We start from the raw sequence: 20,852 nt of genomic DNA, 5'->3' as shown, positions 1-20,852 counted from the left end.
CCCGATGCTGGTTGCTTAAATATGGGGGAACCCCTGTCATTTTTTCCCCCATATTTCTGCAACCAGGATCGGCTCAAAGAGCCCGAGGCTGGTTATGCTTAGGAGGGGGGACCCCACGCAATTTTTTTAGCAAAAATAAGCACTTTCACACCCCTTCCCACTGATATACATGCACGGATCTCATGGATCCCTGCATGCATCTCAAATCACGGATAAAAAAAGCAGGTCTGTTTTTTGTTAGGACTTTTTTACGAGTTGTAATTTTTCACGGCAGTGTTTTGTGTTTTTTTGCTTTGCACTTCTTAGTAAATGACCGAGATTCATACTTAAACAGCCGCGTTTTGACCGATGGTGTATTCATTCGTAATTTTTTACCTGAACTAGCAAAAAATTACGAATGCCCTCATCACTGCCGTGATTAGTGTTTAGTAAATGACCGAGATTTACCGAGATGACACTTTGATGAAAAAACGGCATCTCGGTCAAAATCGGGAGCTTAGTAAATATACCCCAATATGTCATTGTTTAAAAAAAAAAAAAAGTGATCTCATTTTGCTACTAGGTTGATACTTTTTTTCTCACTGTACTGAAAATAACGGGTGAGGTATGTAAGGTAGATTGGACTTAGGTCGACAGTGTCTTGGTCGACCACTATTGGTCGACAGTAAGTAGGTCGACATGGTTTCTAGGTCGACATGGCAAAAGGTCGACATGAGTTTTTTTAGTTTTTTTTTGTGTTGTTTCTCCGTACAGTGACTAGGAACCCCAATTAGTGCACCGTGTCCCCTCGCATGGCGCGATTCGCTCACCATGCTTCGGGAAAGGTGCCTCGCTGCGCTCGGCACAGGTTACCGTTCCCAATTGTAGTCCATATGGATAGTAAACTATGAAAAAGTTCAAAAAATGGAAAAAAAAAGTGAAAAACTAATGTCGAACTTTTGTCATGTCAACCTAGAACATGTCGACCTAGAGTCCCTGTCGACCTAGAAACCATGTCGACCTACTTACTGTCGACCAATAGTGGTCGACCTAGACAGTGTCGACCTATTTACTGTTGACCTAAAGACCGGATCCCGAAAATAACTGGGATGCTTGTTACATTCACAGTGAGCAGTCCTGTGCACAGAGTAGTTACACACATAGGGCCTGCAATCAGGCACATCTGCTCCCACATATAAAGAACTGTTTATATAGTACGATATATACGGTTGTGTACGATATGTCGGCAGTCAGAATCATGATGGTCACAATACTGAAAGTGGGATCCCGCCCATCTCGCTGCCAATGGATCCAGTGAGTATTCTAACCGTCCCCTCCCGCAACCTAACCCTAACACTGTGAAATGTGAAATGTTGGCATTCTGCATGGGGGCTAGTGTTAGGCTGTGGCAGTGGAGGGTTGGATATAGGCACCAAGGGGATGGATAGGGTTAGGCTGTAGGTGGAGTCAGTCAGGGTTAGAATAAGGGATTACCATTACTCACCGCAAGAACCGTTCCATGACAGCTGGAAGTCACTATCAGCTAACCGTCGGACCAAGAAGCCGCAACCAGGTACAGATGTAGCCAGCTTCATCGCAGCCACAACTATTCACGGGTACGACTAGCTTGCTGCGTTAACTGGCACATGCGACTATTCACACACGCAGTCCATAAACTTTGCATTATGCGACTGCAGGAGCGATTAGTTGCAGCCTGGCGCAGCAAGTCACAACCATGATGCGTATGCATATGTATACGCGTCGCAGCACAGATGAACGCTGCAACATCTGTAAGTGAGCGCTGCACCTGGGCATGTCAACGTTATGACCAGGTCATCATTCTCATGTTGACGTTATGAATACCGACATGATAAATGTTGGCAAAATATAACGAACCATGTGCCACATCTGATTGCACAAGCAGTATTTTACACCATCATTATCATAAATCCTGCTTTCTTTCCCAATGAATATGTTGCCACTAGTAAAAAGCACTTATTAGGTTTTTATAATATGTATGATGGGGATTCTTTGTAAGATGTCTAATAATGATTCTTGGATTTCACAGAGGGAGTCCTGACGTTACGGTCCAGGCCTCCTACAGAACTGGAGTTTATAGATTGCTTTCAGAAGATCAAGCTGGCTATCAACCTCATGGTAAGAAGAATCAACTTCAGTCATGCAATAGGATAGTTCATGTATTTGCTGTTCTCCAGGGATTAACATTTTTCATACATTTTCTTTTTAAATATCCACTGATAAGAGTGAAAAGAAAAGTTTGTTAAAAGCATAGCAAGCTGTATTTTTATAGATGTAAAGATGAATTTCCACCAGAACTACAATGAAACATCTCTCTGTGGCTAGCTAGCTGCGCTGGTCTAGTGTCTAGCACCAGCAATATTATTTCTAAAAAAATAAAAGCCGAGTTAGGAAAATGTTTCATTTCAGTGCACCTCTTGGGACATCTGAAAACACCTTCTTCCTTTAAAGGAAAGCATTTTTGATCTGGCGCCATTGTCTGCCCTAAACCTCTGCAGTTCTAGCTGGGCTGCATTATGTCACAATATCATTTTAGTTTCTCTAACCTCCTAGGGGATACTGGGATGAATTAGTACCATGGGGTATAGATCGGGTCCATTGGAGCCTGGCACTTTAAGAAATGTTCAGTGTGTGCTGGTTCCTCCCCTCTATGCCCCTCCTGCAGACTCAGTTTAGAAAAAGGTGCCCAAGGAGCCGGGTGCATTCTCTGGAGCTCCAGAGTGTTTTGTTCCCCAAAAATTTTAAGTTTGTTATTTTCAGGCAGTACTGGCTGGCACCAGTCTGCCTGTATTGTGGGACTTAGGGGGGGGGGACCGAACCAACCTCTTATAGGGTTAATGGTTTGTATCCCTGCTGACGGGACAAAAGCTCCTGAGTCGCTGTTTCACATGCCCGCAGGGTGTGCGCACACGGCGGCAGCATGCCGTCACCCCTAACAGATGCTGAAGACATGGTGCAGTGAGTACAGACACCGGGGTCCCAGTTAGCGGGTCCTCGTGACAGTGTCGGCATAAGGACGTGGTGGGCACCTGGCTGTGGTGCCCGCTGAGTGCACCCACGCTGGCGCTGGTGATAAAAGGGGTTTTAACTCAGTTTTACACGTAAAGTAGATAAAGCCAGTATAATCTTTTGTAGAGGGGCCACACGCCATTATGGGGGCGGGGCTTCCCAGAGAGTGGGACCAATGGCTCAGAGGCGCCATTTCCAGCGGATGCTGATCTCCAGGTTGCATACAGTGCGCTGCTCCTCCGCAGACCCTGCTAAATCGTTTTGTACTGGTATCAGGGGGATTTATAGAAAGGGGGGTGCATATAGATAATAACAAAAGCTAGCTGCCTTATCTAAATCTCTGGTTTATGCCCGGCAGAGCATTACTTTTACTGGTGGCATTGTGTGCTGGGCTCATCCCTCTCTATATCACTCCATTCAGGCTGTCTGGGGTTTTCTGTGTTATTTCACTAATACTATGTGTGTTTTTCTGCTGTATCAGAATGTCTGGCAAAAAGGCTGTGTGTCCCTCATGCAACACAAAGTTTTCCCCTTCTCCGGGGGGATCTCTCCTATGTACTCAGTGCTCTCTCCCTTCTCAGGGTAACAGTATACACGAGCCAGAGTGGTTCGAATCATTTAAAGGAATGATATCTAATATTAATACTGAGTTGGCTACTTCCAGACAGGAAAGGCAGATCCTAAAGAAATCTGTGGATGATTTTATAGTCAAGGCGGCTGACTACAGACAGGCTACTAAGCACCCCTCCCCCCCCCCCCCCCCTTGCTGGTCTCACATAAACACACACTCCCACATGTACTCCAATCTGACTCTGAAAATTAAACACCAGATTTGGATGAAGGTGAAGTGGACATGGAAGGTGACGATACTCTGTCTCAGGGTGTGGAGGCCCTAATATATTTTATTATGGAAGTTCTCAACATTCCAGCTAAAGAGACAGAAGCTGATGAAGAGATGTTTTTTTAATATAAAACCAAAATCTACTGCCATCTTTCCTATCTCCAAGGAATTAAACTCATACCGCTTTCACATCGCAAATGCCGGATCCCACCCGGTAAAAGAAACGTGTCCTTACCGGGTGGGATCCGGCATTTGCTCCCCTCTGCTGGCTTTCCGACCCGGCAATATACCGGGTCGGTTGCCATAGCAGCGGGGGGGGCGCAGCAGCAGCAGGGCGGGGTTGGAGGCGGCGCTGGGAGATGAGCTCATCTCCTGCGCCGCCTCTCCCTATGCTGTGAATGGGAACCGTGTCGCATCAACGCGGCTCCCATTCACACTGCACCTGACCCGGTATTCAACCCGGGTATAATCCTTCTTTTATACCGGGTTGAATTACCGGGTCAGGCGACCCGCTAATTCTCAGAAAGTGTTTTCACATCGCACACTGACCCGTGTCGACACGGCAATATGCCGCGTCGATACCGGGTTATTTGTGCGATGTGAAAGGGGTATCACTCTTTAAAGAGGAATGGGTCAATCCTGACAAAAACTTTCAAACCCCTAAACGGTTGCTAAATTCCTTCCCTTTCCCACCTGAGGATAGGAAGGTATGGGAGAACCCTCCGATTGTGGATAACTCAGTGTCCAGGCTGTCACGTAAAAAATTGTGCTACCTGTACCTGGTGCTATCTCTCTTAATGACCCTGCTGACTGTAAAATTTAGACTACACTCAAATCCATATACACTGGCTTTGCTTCCAATAAATGTTCTGGAACTCAGGGCAATTTACAGTGCTCTTCTGCAGGCCTCCTATCTCCTCCGAAATCAGGCTATACAGGTGCAGTCGGACAACGCCACGGCAGTGGTGTACATAATCTGACCGGGAGGAACAAGAAGCATGGCCGCATTGCGAGAGGCTTCAAGAATACTCCTCTGGGTGGAAGCAAACGCAAGGGCCATATTCATTCCGAGAGTGGACAACTGGGAAGCGGACTTCCTCAGCAGACACGACCTCCATCCGGGGGAATGGAGCCTTCAGCCTCTGGTGTTTCAACAGCTGGTTCACCGGTGGGGCTGTCCGCAGATAGACTTCAAGGCTTCTCGTCTCAACGAGAAGCTGCGTTGCTACTGTTCCATGCCGAGGGATCCGCAGGCTGCAGCAGTGGATGCTCTGACGGCGCCGTGGACTTACCAGTTTGTATATCTGTTCCCTCCAATTCCTCTCATTCCCAGAGTTCTAAAAAGACTCAAAAGGGAAAACGTTCAGGCAATCCTAATTGCTCTGGATTGGTCTCGCCGGGCCTGGTATGCGGACCTCCTGACCATGTCTCTTGAAGAGACCTGGCCTCTACCGCTTCTCAAGTATCTTCTTCAGCAAGGGAAATTCGTCTATCCAGACTTACTGCGGCTACGTTTGATGGCTTGGAGGTTGAAAGGAGATTCTAGCCAGAAAAGGTCTTGCCTCTAGGGTTATCTCGACTATGGTCCAAGCCCGAAAGGTGGTCACGTCTAAGCATTACTACCGTTATCTGGAAAAGATATTTTTCTTGGTGTGAGGGTAGAAGATATTCTACTGTGGAATTTCAACTTGCCCATTTTCTACTCTTCCTGCAAGCAAGCGTGGATATGGGCCTAAGGTTAGGCTCCATTAAAGATATTGGCTCTCTCCATATTCTTCCAGAGGCAGCTGGCTGTAATTCCGGAGGTACAGATGTTCTTGAAGGGTGTCCTTCGCATTCAACCGCCCTTTGTCCCTTCCACGACTCCGTCGGATCTCAATGTGGTACTGACCTTTCTCCAATCAGAATGGTTTGAACCTCTACACAGGGTGGAGTTGAAATTTCTGACTTGGAAGACTGCCATGTTGCTGGCGTTAGTCTCTGCGAGGCGTGTGTCGGAATTAGGGGCCTTATCCTGTAAGAGCCCTTATTTGATATTTCACAAGGATAGGGCGGAGCTCGAACTCGCCCACAGTTTTTGCCAAAGGTGGTTTCGGCTTTTCACGTTAATCAACCGATTGTGGTTCCAGTGGTGTCTGGCGCATCAGTTGTTCCAAAGTCCTTGGACGTGGTTCAGGGTTTGAAGATTTACGTCAAAAGGACAGCTCGTCACAGGAAGTCTGACTACCTCTTTGTCCTTTATGACGTTACCAAAATTGGATGTCCTGCTTCTAAGCAGTCCATTGCTCATTGGCTCAGGTTGTCTATTCAACAGGCCTTTTCTTCAGCGGCATTGCTGCCGAGTTCTATTCAGGCACTCCACTAGGTCCATGGGTTCTTCCTGGGCGGCTGCCCGGTGCGTCTCGGCCTTACAGTTGTGCCGAGCTGCTACTTGGTCTGGTTCAAACGTGTGTGAGGTTTTATAAGTTCGATACCTTGGCCGGTGAAGACCTTCAGTTGGTCAGGTGGTTTTGCAGGGGTCTCAGCACTCTCCCACCCATTCTGGGAGCTTTGGGACTTCCCCACGGTACTAATTCATCCCAGTACCCCCTAGGACGTTTGAGAAAATAGGAATTTAATACCTACCGGTAATTCCTTTTCTCGTAGTCCATAGGGGATACTGGGCGCCCGCCTCAGTGCTTCGTGTTTCCTGCTTACTTGGTTGTGAGTTCTTGGTTGGGTTTGCTATTGCTGTCCCTGTTCTGGTTAGCATTGCTTTCCTTGTTTCTGATTAGCGTGGCTATCCTTTTGTTCTAGTTAGCATTGCTATCCTTTGCTACTTTTGTGTGTTGGTTCGTTACCTCACCGCTATTATTGTATGTTTTCCTTCTCTGAAGTATGTCCGTCTCCTAAGGCACAATTTTTTCCTAGACTGAATCTGCAGGAGGGGCATAGAGGGGTGGAGCCAGCACACACTGAACATTTCTTAAAGTGCAAGGCTCCAATGGACCCGATCTATACTCTTCGGTACTAATCCATCCCAGTATCCCCTATGGACTACGAGAAAAGGAATTACTGGTAGGTATTAAATTCCTATTTTCTTGGTGATCCATAACTATGTTGGCCGATGAGTTGCATGCAGAACCACCATTTTACTTGTTGATTCTTAGAGCTTAAGAACAGCATCTTGCCTTGACAACAAGCTTGGATAGGCTGAAGACGCCTCTACCTTGGATATACATAAACATGGATTCATCAAACACAATTAGTGGATTCGAAAATAGAATTAGAGGAAAGGAAAGCTCCCTGTTTTTCATAAAGATTAATTTGTTGTTGTGCATGATACCAGATTGCATAAACCAAAGATGAGTGCACTGTGAAGAAACATGATGAAATTGGTTCTGCAGAGCATTAACATTGCCTATGGATATATTTTTGCATTTCATTTGCTTAAATATCTTGCCACAGTTACCCTGCCATTCCCCTTACATCATATGGAAAATTCTGTAGGCGAAGAGACAGGAAGAAATGCAGTTGTGTCCTACAGTGTGTGGCTGCTATGACATAAAGGGCGATATTCAATTATTTTCACCCCCTTCCACACCCATTCTGTTTCTGCAGAGGTGTGTGGTGTAATCATTTCAGCTCGCTACCCCCGGGTAGTGAGGGCACCCAACCCTTTAGGTAGCTAACCCGGATTATTATTGGCTCATTATGCGCGATAACAGGGATCACTTTAGAAAGGCGATTGGGTGTGATATAGTATTTGAACACTGCCCAAAGACTGTGCATATTTTAGACTGAACTTACTTTGCTTACAAATAAAGAGAATAATTGCCACAGTTTTACTTATTTACTTACTTACTTTGTCCACTTGAAAATAAATTTATATGGCTGAAGAAATACACTAATGACACAACGGGTCTCAGCTTCCTAATCTGGAGAATTTACAATCTATTGTGCAGATTCATAGATGTGATGTTCCAGTGGGAAACTTGCAAGCTAATACTACACAGGCAGGGGCATATTGAGAGAGGAGGAGGCCCGTGTATAGTTCCTGTCTGGACTCCCTCCTCTCTAGCCAGTGGCGCAACGGATTGCCAGGGTCTACTGCACATGCACAGGTGTCCGCTGCATAATTTTCTCAGCGATTTGTGGATCACTTCTCATGTTGGATTTAGGAAGGGTAAGTATTAAAGAACATGGGTGCAGGGTGGGCGGTGTGCCCCCCCCCACCGCACCCATTATAGATATAGCACTATATACGGGTTATCCGTGCAGGAAAACTCTGCATGTTTTTGCTCCTGTCCCATAGCGTACAAGCAAAAAAGCAAGCATCTGTACATGGCAACTCACGGTTAATTGAATCTGTCCCTATACAGTATGTACATAGCATAGTATATATATATATATAAATATATATATATATATATATATATATATACATTTATGTTTTCTGTATGTTTTCTGGTTTGTTAAGATAACTGTCAATATTACGATCATATTGTAAGAATAATTATAGACGTCTGAGTTTTTCCTTCGATTTCCATCATTTAACATCTTGCTTTTACTAAAAATACATTTATATTTGTTTTTGTTTTTTTTGTATTTTCTTTTGTGTTAGGCCAAGTTAAAAAAACATATTCAAAATCCAAGTTCTGCTGAGCTAATCCATTTTCTCTTTGGACCATTGGAACTGGTAACTATGTCACTTTTTTCTATGATGGCTTATCTTGTGTGACTTAAACAGGGGCGGATTGGGTTGGAACATTTATGGAAAAAGCCCTAATGTGGGTGGGGTCTGTTATGGGGATGAGGTCTGTTGAGGGGGTGGGTGTCCTCCTCATAGCGTCTGATTCTGAATTGGACTCAGTTGCGGCCTTCCTTGTGTCTTTTGCTGTAGTTGTGTCTGTGACTTTGTTAATGGTGCTACAATGCAGTTCCCTGGTGTACATCCTTGTATCCAAATATGCAAGGACTGAGATGCTCACTTTCAGTGTCTACAGATGTTGCAATCAGGCTAAGTGCAGATTGTCTGTCTGGTCTCCCGTGTGAGCAATTCACCATCTACACTACAATACATCTGGGTCTGATTAGCCAACCCCTTGTAATTACTCAGGAATGCATTAGGCATTTCTAATACGCTTCTTGGTGCGTGTGTCTGACTCTGTACTGCAACTTTGTACAAACACAATCGTGTCGCATGCATGCATGGTGCAACTTAGATACAAGCGCAGATTAAAAACATTGCACACACAAATAAATAAATAAGTTTGCCCCCACAGGAAAAAAACATACACTTTGGCCCCCACAGAAAACCATAAAACAAATAGGCCCCCACAGGAAAAAAAAATGTTTCACATTTATATTGCTGTTTGAAAGGCCCAGTGATACAAAGAGGTTTTATAATTCTTGTCTGTAACATCTATATACTAATTTATTTATTAACATTTATTTAGCGCTAGCATATTCCATTGCACTTTCTTTCAGCACCAGAGATATACTGTGTAACCATGGCAGCAGCATCACCCCTCACGTGTCAACAAACAAAACAGGCCCCGCATGCGCAGGGCCCCTGTGAGCTCTATGTCCAATCCATGCTGGGATGTATATACACAGTATTTTGTTTATCATATCTTACTGTGATGCCTTGGTGAATCAGTTTAATCCACTCCATATACAGTGCTGCCCATACACACAGCAATTTAGGAAGACAGTTTGGTTGTTTCAGAGACTATTGGTTACAAAGTGCTGCCCGTGCAATCACATATACCACTAAATGGGGTGAATGTAATAGATTCTGATTTTGAGAATATTGCGATTATTGGGTAAATTTATAGTCACCGTATGTAATAGAATGTGAGAGAGTGTAGCCTAACTGGCCAGAATCTTAACCCCGCCATATTCAGCAAGACACAGCCTGTCTTCCAGATGCTTCTAATGTTACACATACACATACAAGTCACCAGATGTAATAGTGTGTGAGTTGTAAAATATCTGAAATCACGCTAGAAAAACTTGCTGAATAATAGACAGCCCAGCGGGCAGCAAAAGATAAAGTAAATAATGACATCTATGGGTATATATTTTTGACTTATGATTCCCTTTGTCAGGATAACTTTCCCAGCCTTTTTGTTAGAATTAAAGTTGACCTCCTATCTTCACGCTAATACTCTAATGGCTGGTCAGGATCATGGCTGTTAAAGTGAACATTTTTCCCAAACCTATTTCAAGAACTCCGTGTCTGTGTTGTGCTTTCTGGACATTCTGCTCTTCAGCGATTACTGTCCACCCATGGCAGTAGGTCTTCCCAGACCTCAAATCCTAATAAGGGTATCTCATCTTGGCCACATGGTTACCGGTTTTTGTCTGTTTTACCTCTCTTGCATGGGTTGATATTGATATTCATACCTTCCTCTGTGTGGAATCTCTCCCAGTCACACGGGCACCATCTTACCAATCTTTCACCACTTTGTTTCTGTTAGGATTTGGAAGGCCTGCAAGCACCATTTATCACTCCCATCCCCACCCATAGCTATCTTTCCATTGTGACATAACCCCAGTTTTCTCCCCCAGCACTCTCCTCTGCATTCTCCGCTAGATGGAGGGTCTCCTTTATTTAATTTGCCAGAGATCTGATTGCCCCTGACTTCTTCCCAAAGTTCTGTGATTTCTTTCAGCTCAGGTGTTTTGTGGGATCTCTCCTGCTGATCCCCCTGCAACATCCTCATTTAAACAGCTCTGCCTTTCTGCATCTGTATGTAAAAGATAAGATCTCAACACTCTACTCACTCCTCCATGATTGTCTGCTGAAAACACACTGATATACCGGTGAGTGTGGCTTTTTATGCTGCCATATGGTTGCTGAGTTAGGAACTCTCTCACAAGCTATTACATTCGGCAAGTTTCCACTGGAACTAACCAACAACTCAGTGTGTTCCAGCTGCTTCATTTCACTGGAATCCCATACTCTATTACATTCACCCATTATCTATTTGCCAATAATCACGTGCTGAGTGTGAGCTTCGCAAAATGTAGCTGAATGAAAAACACAGTCTCACTGTAGTTGTGTGTGTGTGTGTGTGTGTGTGTGTGTGTGTGTGTGTGCGCGCGTGTGTGTGCGTGCACGCAGACATCACTGACCACAGTAACTGGGACCCAAAGGTTTTGAACCAGTTGCAAAAACTGTGTGTGTTCCAATTTACTCCGGGCAAGCATAGCTGTGCTAGGGCATGTCCTATCTCATGATATTATGACAATTTCTGTTTGTGATTTTTTTTGTAGATCGTTCAGAGCTCTGGAGGCCCAGATTTGGGCAAAGCTATCACCTGTCCTCTATTATCCAAAGATGCAACTGATTTCCTGAGGGGACATCTGACCCCAAAAGAAATGCACCTCTGGGAGTCTCTTGGAGAAAAGTGGACCAAACCAAGGTAAGTTAGAAGGTACTACAATCAAAGCAAAGCGAATGAAGACTAGCACAGTACTGATTACTTACCGTAAAGCTGTATACTTCCATAGAAATATACAGTAGAATTTGACGGTAGATAAGAACCACTTTCATACACACACACACACACACACACACACACACACACACACACACACACACTTAGTTTCATTTTTTTTGGGAGCTAATTAACCTACCAGTATACTTTTGGATTGTGGGAGGAAACCAGAGTACCCGGAGGAAACGCACGCAAGCACATGGAGAGTATACAAACTCCACACAGTTAGGGCCATGGATATGAAGTTGCCTAATGTCTTTGCTCCTCCACAATTTACACAAGCATCCTATGAGAACCAGAATAGAAAATGTGTGAATGCTCATATTCATGTACCGAAAATGAGAGACACTCGTCAAAAAAGATGAAAATCGGGGGAATAATAACTAAGATGAAAAAATGTAGCATTGTTAATGGGTTTTTAAAAAATGATAAAACAGACTTTGCCTGAGCACAGTTGCCATTGTGTAGTCAGTAGGGTGGTCTCATGATGCTGTACCATCTTATTGATATTTTACGTTATAAATAGAACATACAGAAACTGTGCCTGACAAAGATAAATACTGATGATTATTATTATTATTATGTTGTGTCTTTCAGGGTAGAATGGCCAAAAGAACCCATAATTCCTCAGTACATCCCAAAGTTTAACAGTGGCTGGCAGCCCCCACTGGACATCTTCCAGGGAGCACCTTGGGAGCAGGATATGGGATATCCACCAGAGATGATGAAATCCAAGATCCAGGATGAGGTGAGAATGCATGTAACCATTGGTATTTAGTTAGGCATTTGGTGTCTTATACTTGAAGTAGTACATCCTTAACATTGAAATACACCTCGTTTACACTCCCTGCATAAGTTAGAGGGGAGGGCTCATCAAGTAATATACTCAATCTGGGATGTTAGCACCACCACGGTATTAAAGCCTAAAGGCCCCCATCCACTAGTGAAACATATCTGAACTGAAAATCGGATCCGATTTTCCCCCGACCTTCCCGGTAGCTTCCCGGGAGTCCTGCGATTATGATTTGCAACTGTCTTTTTTTACATCTGATGAATCGCGTCCGATTGTGTACAAATGCATTCCGATGTGCACCTTCTCCTCCGATTGCGATAAATATTCATGGCAGCCATGCCGATCTGCGACTCCGATCCGAGGAGCACGGGAACGCGCCTTGGATCGGAGTCGGAGTAAAATGACATGCGATGTGACACTTTTCATCCGATTCATCAAACAGAAAGCTCGGAATCTGATGAAAATTGGTCATTTCGCGCTAGTGGATGGGGGCCTTAAGATAACTCCTCTGATGGCACTCCTTCTCTAACGAGTGTTTTATTGTATTATTCTTTCCTCTCGGCCATGAACCTATGTCAATTCATCTGTCAACCACAGCCGAGACTTTTCTCATGCCTAGGCTTGCTGCAGTATCCCTTTAATTTGTGACACCTCTTCTATTGGTTACACACCAAACACGCACAGAACATATCAGGTGTGCAACACATTCCTGCTTTCCCCCTTATTTAGTTTACTATATCTGGGGAACTCAAGGTAACACCTGGAACACTTCTTTATATGTACATAGCTATTAGCAACTATCGACTTTCTTTGCAATCTGTGGCACCTAAATACAAAGGTTTACACTTTGAAGTGTATAATCACATGTAAGTGTGGTGTACAGATGTGTCCTCTTACATCCTTTCTGCAGTCATGCTAAACAGCCCTTGAAGTCATGCCATGCCGTGGCTATACTTGGTAGTGCTGAGTGTCTTTTTTTGCACTTTTTCCGATAAAAATGCGTCTTAGATGCAAAGTAATGTAATAGGACGCATAAGCAGCTTCTGCTGATTAAAATGATATGCAGCACGCCTATATTATGTGTGTAATTGCGGCTCTAACTGCAGCCGAAATGCCACGTTACAGTGCTTTCCATGAAAACACTGTAGCATAGCATTTTGTATGCAAATACAGTTGCAATCACACACAGAATATTGGCATGCTGCATAACATTTTAATCAGCAGAAGCATCCTATTACATTAATCTGCGTCTAAGACGCAATTTCACAGAAAATAATGCAAAAAATATGCTCAGCGCTATTGGGTCACACGGCACTCACGTTATATGTAATGCGACTTGGGCCCTCATTCCGAGTTGTTCGCTCGCAAACTGCTTTTAGCAGCTTTGCACACGCTAAGCCGCCGCCTACTGGGAGTCAATCTTAGCTTATCAAAATTGCGAACGAAGTATTCGCAATATTGCGAAAAGACTTCTCTGTGCAGTTTCTGAGTAGCTCGAAACTTACTCTGCCAGTGCGATCAGTTCAGTGCTTGTCGTTCCTGGTTTGACGTCACAAACACACCCAGCGTTCGCCCAGACACTCCTCCGTTTCTCCAGTCACTCCCGCGTTTTTCCCAGAAACGGTAGCGTTTTTTCAAACACTCCCATAAAACGGCCTGTTTCCGCCCAGAAACACCCACTTCCTGTCAATCACATTACGATCACCAGAACGATGAAAAAAACTCGTAATGCCGTGAGTAAAAGACCTAACTGCATAGCAAATTTACTTGGCGCAGTCGCAGTGCGGACATTGCGCATGCGCAGTTAGCGGAAAATCGCAGCGATGCGAAGAAAATTACAGAGCGAACAACTCGGAATGACCACCTTGTAGCGCACAAAGCAAAAATGTAAGAGGACACATCTGTAGTCTAATTAGGACTACCTGCACTCGAAGTATGATGACAAACTGATGACTTTATCTATTTGTGATATATTCCTTACCATTACTGTTATGTCTGAGCAAACAATTATGCAATTCAGGCTTGCTAATATGAATGCATTTATGTGACTTATCTATATGAACAGAATAGGAAGTACCCATTGTCTGATTGTTGTAATCGTTTGCCTTATTGGTGGCATCTCTTTCTGCCAAAAAAAAAACAACAACCAAGAATTGTATTTTTTTATTACAGCTTGTTACAAGTGTGTCTGTGCAAACGATGTGGGCAAATGTATCCTTGTGATTTATGTATACATATACAGCCTGAACTTTCTCAGGAATAATACAAGGTCTGATTACTCAATACTTGGTTGCCTACTGAACATAGGTCTGCAAATATGAATCCATGTGCCTCTTTTATATAAACATACCCACATATTTGGGAGTAGCCACTGTCTCACTGCTGAGAGAAACTCTTTATTTGATTGCTTGTATCTCTTTCTGCGGGTGTAGTATGGTATGCCGGCTGTCGGGGTCCCGGCGCACAGTATACTGGCGCCGGAATCCCGACCGCCGGCATACCGACAGCGTGGCGAACGCAAATGCGACAGCCGGAAAACTGAAGACCACTCCTTTCTGCTGCTTAAGGATTTTCATTATTACAGTTGTTTCAATATACTGTAGATATCTGTGCTAATGATATAGGAAAACATATCTTTGTGATTTATAGAAACACAAACCGGAATTGAAATTTGTCAGGAATAAGTTGTGGTGATTACCATATTTTAACCAGCAGGCAGGAGGTACCTACAAGGAAAGTGAGCTTGTTCCCAAACGAATTGAAGGAGGAACTTATTAGAATAGTCTGTGTGTTTAAACAAGACGGTATTTATAGATGCTGTATACTAGTTACCAACCCATCAAAATGGTGGTACAACATAACTGTATTGTCAGGCGGTGCGTGCACGAATGGAGCAACACATGAATTACTTCATCAGGCGCCATCTAGTGACTGCCAGCGTGCAAAACATTTGAAGTCCCCCCCATAGAGGCGAGGAGCAGCGTTAGCCTTTTATTATACATGTTTGATTATAAAAAGTGGGAGATTTACCCCTAAACAGTCCCTGTTTAGACCAGATGGAACTTATAAATATATTGGTTAGGAAATGTGGGGCGCTCTACCCAGAATGGGAATACAACATTCTTTTTACCCATAAAATACTTCTATGTCTCAAGCTGGTAATTTAACTACAGTACAAGAAGGTAATATTAACCCTTTGAATATTCAATTATAAATTCACCAAACACGTAAAGAATCACTTTATAATGGAAATATTTATATAAATGTTCCTTATTTATGTTACACATGTGGTCATTACTATTCATATCAGGAGAATTGTTTTAACAAACTGATTTTCTCACATTACTTTTTAAAAATTATAGTAAAAGGTATGTTTTATACTCATTATCATAAAGACATATATAAGTCAAGAGTGCCCCTAACCAAGAGTCTTCTTTCTTCCCTGTTTTTACATAGCTTTTATCTGACTCTAGGCACCCCACCATCTCCGATAATTCCCCACCAAGAAGGGGCTACCTAAATACTGATAGTTGGACACCTCCCAATACCTTTCAACTTCCTTTGGTTGACTGGCTCTGGGAAAAGAATCTAGCGTGGAGCCCAACCCAGTTTGTTTAATCTGTCACTGTATCTCTGCCCATCATCACTTAGCCCCTTTCTTCTTCTCTCCATCCCTTCCTGTTGGATACTACCAGGAAATGGAAGGTAGAAACTGATAAATGAGCCCATGATAGACAATAAGGTGCGAACAGTAAGTTGTATGGGAAAAAGGATAATGTACAAAGCAATAAAAGCAAAAGTTTGATGCCAACACATAGCACAGAAAAACAGAAGGTCCTTCTGCAGTGAGAGCCTGACATGATGGCTGTTTTCCACCACAGACTATGCAGGCTTATAAGGGTTTATAAGGCTTATAATGCTGACAGCTAGAGAATGACCAATAAAACAAATGCTCATGCTTATTTTGCCTTTAATCCTGAGGAGTAATGTTTCATGTGACTGATTTCATATAATGGGGGAGATTCAAATGTTTGAAAAGTCGGTTGGGTGTCTTTTTTTTCCTGTCTATTAGATAGGAAAACAGACTCCCAACTGACTTTTCAAACATTTGAATCTCCCCCAATGGATGATATATTATGCCAGACTCAGCATGAGCTAACTATGATTGACATGTCCACATATTGTCTTTCAGCTTCCTCCACCTAATGGAAATCCCTACAGAACACCCTCATTCAAACATCAAGCCCTGCCATCAGACCTGAAGCCAGAATATAACACTAGCCCTAAACTCACCAGGTGGGTGCTTCGGTATATGGAGAATGGGAATACATATGATATGCCGGTTGTCGGGATGCCGGCTGTCAGTATCCCGACAGCGGCATCCTGGCAGCCGACATACCAGCAGCGAGCGCAGTAAGTCCCCTTGTGGGTTCGCTGCGCTCACCATGCATCAGGCCCGGTGATGAGCACAGGGAGCCACAGGTTATATTCCCACTCGGTTGGTGGCGTGGACCCACCACCTAAGTGGTAATACAGGTATGCAGTTGGGATTCTGACTGCCAGCATTTAGCTGCCTGACGGGGTTCCGGCATCGGGATCATGAACGCCGGGAGACCAATAGGCAGGGCCGAAACTAGGGGGGGGCTAGGGGGGCAGGCGACCTGGGCGCCGGATTGGAGGGGGCGCCGAGACCCCCTAACACCCGCCGCGGCACTTTTATAACGTTGAAACCCCCTTCTCCCGAGTGCCCAGCTCGGGGGGCGGGGTTTCGCGGAATGACGCGATTGCGTCGTGACGTCACGGCGCAAACGCGTCATTCCACGAAACCCCGCCGGAGGAGGGAGAAGGGGGAGCCGCGCAGACCGGACGAGGAGGGAGAGGCGGCTGAAGAGCGGCGAGAACCGCTTCAAATGTAAGTCAGCCCCTCTCCCTTCCTCTCTCTCTCTCTCCCTCCACCACCGTCCTGCCGCAATGTGTAAAATGGGGACCTGTGCCTGCCGCAATGTGTAAAATGGGGACCTGTGCCTGCCGCTATGTGTAAAATGGGGACACTTGCCAGCGTACTGTGTAAAATGGGGACCTGTGCCTGCCGCAATGTGTAAAATGGGGACACTTTTTCTTGCCACAATGTGTAAAATGGGGACACTTTTTCCTGCCACAATGTGTAAAATGGGGACCTGTGCCTGCCGCAATGTGTAAAATGGGGACACTTGCCAGCGTACTGTGTAAAATGGGGACCTGTGCCTGCCGCAATGTGTAAAATGGGGACACTTGCCAGCGTACTGTGTAAAATGGGGACCTGTGCCTGCCGCAATGTGTAAAATGGGGACACTTGCCAGCGTACTGTGTAAAATGGGGACCTGTGCCTGCCGCAATGTGTAAAATGGGGACACTTTTTCCTGCCGCAATGTGTAAAATGGGGACCTGTGCCTGCCGCAATGTATAAAATGGGGACACTTTTTCCTGCCGCAATGTGTAAAATGGGGACCTGTGCCTGCCGCAATGTGTAAAATGGGGACACTTTTTCCTGCCGCAATGTGTAAAATGGGGACACCTGTCTGCCGCAATGTGTAAAATGGGGTCACCTGTCTGCCGCAATGTGTAAAATGGGGACACCTGTCTGCCGCAATGTGTAAAATGGGGTCACCTGTCTGCCGCAATGTGTAAAATGGGGAATGGGGACACTTGCCTGTCGTACTGTGTAAAATGGGGACACTTTTTCCTGGATATGAAATTCATGTTAGAAAAGGCAATTTTTCAGGTAAAAAAGTTCTGAAAGAGATATATATATATATATATATATATATATATATATATATATATATATATATATATAATATTTTTATTCATGTATTTATTTATTTTAATTTTTTTTATTATTATTTTTATTTATTTATTGTAAAAAAATTTTTTTTTTTTTGCCGGGGGGGGGGGGTGTCAAATGACTACCTTGCCCCGGGTGACAAAAATCCTAGTTTCGGCCCTGCAATAGGCGCTATATTAACCGCATCCCGGAGAATCATGCCGCTCAGCCAGCACTGAGCACAACTACAGCCGCACTATAATTCAGTAATATTGGCAGGACTTTACACACTCTGGGCGTGATGCAGAGATGGTCACAAGTTGGTTGGAAATTAATAAATGAAAAAAAGTACATTGCGCCTCTCCGGCTGCAAGTGCCAAATACACACATGTCTGCATAGGTGTTAATGCTTGCATCATCCTCTTGGGCAAGTACAGTGTGGATTTGTGCATTTTGCTCTACACAAACTGTTCAACATGGCATCAGGCCCACATGTGTTTTACTGCTAGCCTTTAACTGTACTACAGTACTAACACTTGAACTGGAGGAAATAATTAGGCTTGGGTGTAGCTTACATACCTAGCTCTTGGTTATTCTCCATCTGTTCTATACTCCTCATTAGCGCAAAGTGTTATGAGGGTTCTTCAAGTCCAGCCTCTAAAAACAGACATACTGGGGGAAATTCAAATGTTTGAAAAGTCGGTTGGGTGTCTGTTTTCTCCTATTGGATAGGAAAAAACAGACACACAACTGACTTTTCAAACAATTGAATTCCACCCTAACAGTCCCAGATTCAGGGTCAAGGAAAAGTAAATGTCCCTCCGATAGTACTATAGATTGCTATGTATGTGGCAAGGAAATGACATTGCATATCAGTCTGAGGGCAGATGCACATAAGCATTGTAGAGAAATGGTACAGATGTTTCCACGTGCGCATTTGCTCAACAATGCCAAATAGCCCTGGTTAGTGGTCCATGGGCTTTGCAACTCAGCTCCACCAAGGGTCTTTTTCTTTAAAGATGCCTCTTAGTTGAATATCTAATGCGCCAAATGAACACTGCAAGGGTGCACTAACTACTGGGGCAGGCATTACTTGTACTTCTGCACAGGGTCGTAGAGAGTCGGTCCAGGCCCGGAAACTATAGGGGACATGGTCTAATCATGGAGGCATGGCCACGTCCCCTGTACAAAGAAAACTGGTATGTGTGACACTGCACAGGGGGCACAGCCAGTGGGAAGAGGGGGTAATCAGTGTCACATCCCCTTCCCCCGCTCCGGTACATCATGCAGGTAGAGGAGACTGGACCCACCGCAGCTCAGCACACAGCAGGGTGTACTGGGGTAGGGAGAGAGGCTGCTGCTGCTGCTGACAGATAATAAGTTTGTCAGGAGGGAGGTTGTGGAACCATGTCCGTGGTACACTGTGTGCATCTTTGTATATACTTTCTATGCCTAAGATGCAAAATTTTGGAAAAAGTACACAACATTTATAACCTAAATATGCTTTGCATCATTATTTAGCTTTTGTCTAAGAGACTCTATATAAAAACATCTCATTTCATTTTGTAAACAGTTATGAAGCACCAGTGCCGGCACAGCCACAGAAATGCGCCAAAATCCGTTATGACTTCACTGCCCGAAACGCCAATGAGCTGTCCGTATTGAAAGATGAAGTCCTGGAGGTTAGTGTGTTCTTTAATTACAAGATCTTTTGACATTTTCTTTCAGCAATGTAAAAGATAATCAGTATGATGACATGGACATATTAATATTTTCTTGGCTGGACCTTGATTGCATGTCTTATTTTGCAGATACTGGAGGACAATAAACAATGGTGGAAATTAAGAAACAGGATTGGGCAGGAAGGTTATGTCCCGTACAATATCCTCGATGTAGTGTCCACAGATGACAACAACCAGTTAGATGGGCCGTATGGAATGGTAAATTAATGCTCTGAAACTCATGCCCATGACACAAGTTCAGACTGCAAAATGCAAATATGCATTTGCGAGGTGGTCGGGGGCGGCAGTGTCAGGAACTGGGCTGGTTCCGAGCCATTTTCCGGATGGCCATATGATATCACGCGCGCCAGCTGCGACAGAGAAAATGGTGGCGGTCCTACCGCCTTCGCAGGGGGACTTCCCTTATTCAATTCAATTGCTATCGAATCCCTGGAGGCCATTAGCATACTGCGTGGCCTTGCTCTGTGCTGGGCGGCCCCCAGCTTGTGGACATCACCAGTTGCAGTTTTGCTAATTTAACAAAACTGCAACTGATGCTAAATAGGGTCCTGTGTGGAGTTTTCTAAGGATAAAAAACAATATATGGATATGGGGGTTTTAACATAACACATTATTCCGATAGTCCCAAAAATCAGAAAGGGGAAAAATACATTATTGTTGAGATTCAGTGAATTTGCCATGAGCAGATATGATTGTCAAGTGTTTCTTCCTACAGTTACAAGGAGAGACACTGCTAAATAAGATGAGAATGAAAGACAATAATCCGTTTTAAATTGTTTATGGTAGATTTTAGATCTGAAACAGACCATATACCAAAAACTCAGTTTTTGGAGTAGAAAGTGGATACATGAGTGTAGGCATTTTAAATATTATACAAGCTTATACAGTAGCTGCAGGCGCTCCAGGTTGGTGTAAGTGCCCTGGCAGTTCAGGGGCTTTTTATATGATGCCAGGGCTTTGTTCTACATGGACTGCTGCAGTGGTCAAGAGGAATCTGGGGACTAAAGCCTCACACGAATGGAGAACGGCAGTATCACAGTTGTGCCTCTGGGCTAGGACCTTGACTATTTACACTGATTATCTTGTTCAGCCGGCAGCCAGCTCCTGGGAATTCTGTGGTGGTCCCCGTCCCACATCTGCTACAGGTCCGTTTCTAGTC

The 20,852-nt window shown here is 44.3% G+C and overlaps 1 protein-coding gene across 4 annotated transcripts in view; it reads left to right on the top strand.

Annotated features, from left to right (window-relative positions):
• The window catches only part of EPS8L2 (EPS8 signaling adaptor L2), a 379,476-nt gene that overhangs the window by 319,676 nt on the left and 38,948 nt on the right, over nucleotides 1-20,852 (top strand). For all 4 annotated transcript variants that reach the window (XM_063944781.1, XM_063944780.1, XM_063944782.1 and 1 more), the window contains 7 exons: nucleotides 2,048-2,136; nucleotides 8,472-8,546; nucleotides 11,132-11,280; nucleotides 11,953-12,103; nucleotides 16,341-16,444; nucleotides 19,525-19,633; nucleotides 19,763-19,891. In XM_063944781.1, the coding sequence (XP_063800851.1) occupies nucleotides 2,048-2,136; nucleotides 8,472-8,546; nucleotides 11,132-11,280; nucleotides 11,953-12,103; nucleotides 16,341-16,444; nucleotides 19,525-19,633; nucleotides 19,763-19,891 (806 nt within the window). The remainder of the gene's footprint in view (nucleotides 1-2,047; nucleotides 2,137-8,471; nucleotides 8,547-11,131; nucleotides 11,281-11,952; nucleotides 12,104-16,340; nucleotides 16,445-19,524; nucleotides 19,634-19,762; nucleotides 19,892-20,852) is intronic.

The sequence above is a fragment of the Pseudophryne corroboree genome, chromosome 11 (genome assembly GCF_028390025.1).
Source record: "Pseudophryne corroboree isolate aPseCor3 chromosome 11, aPseCor3.hap2, whole genome shotgun sequence".
NCBI classification, from domain to species: domain Eukaryota; kingdom Metazoa; phylum Chordata; class Amphibia; order Anura; family Myobatrachidae; genus Pseudophryne; species Pseudophryne corroboree.
The sequence above is the reverse complement of the archived record's forward strand: the minus strand, read 5'-3'. Positions and strand labels throughout refer to the sequence as shown.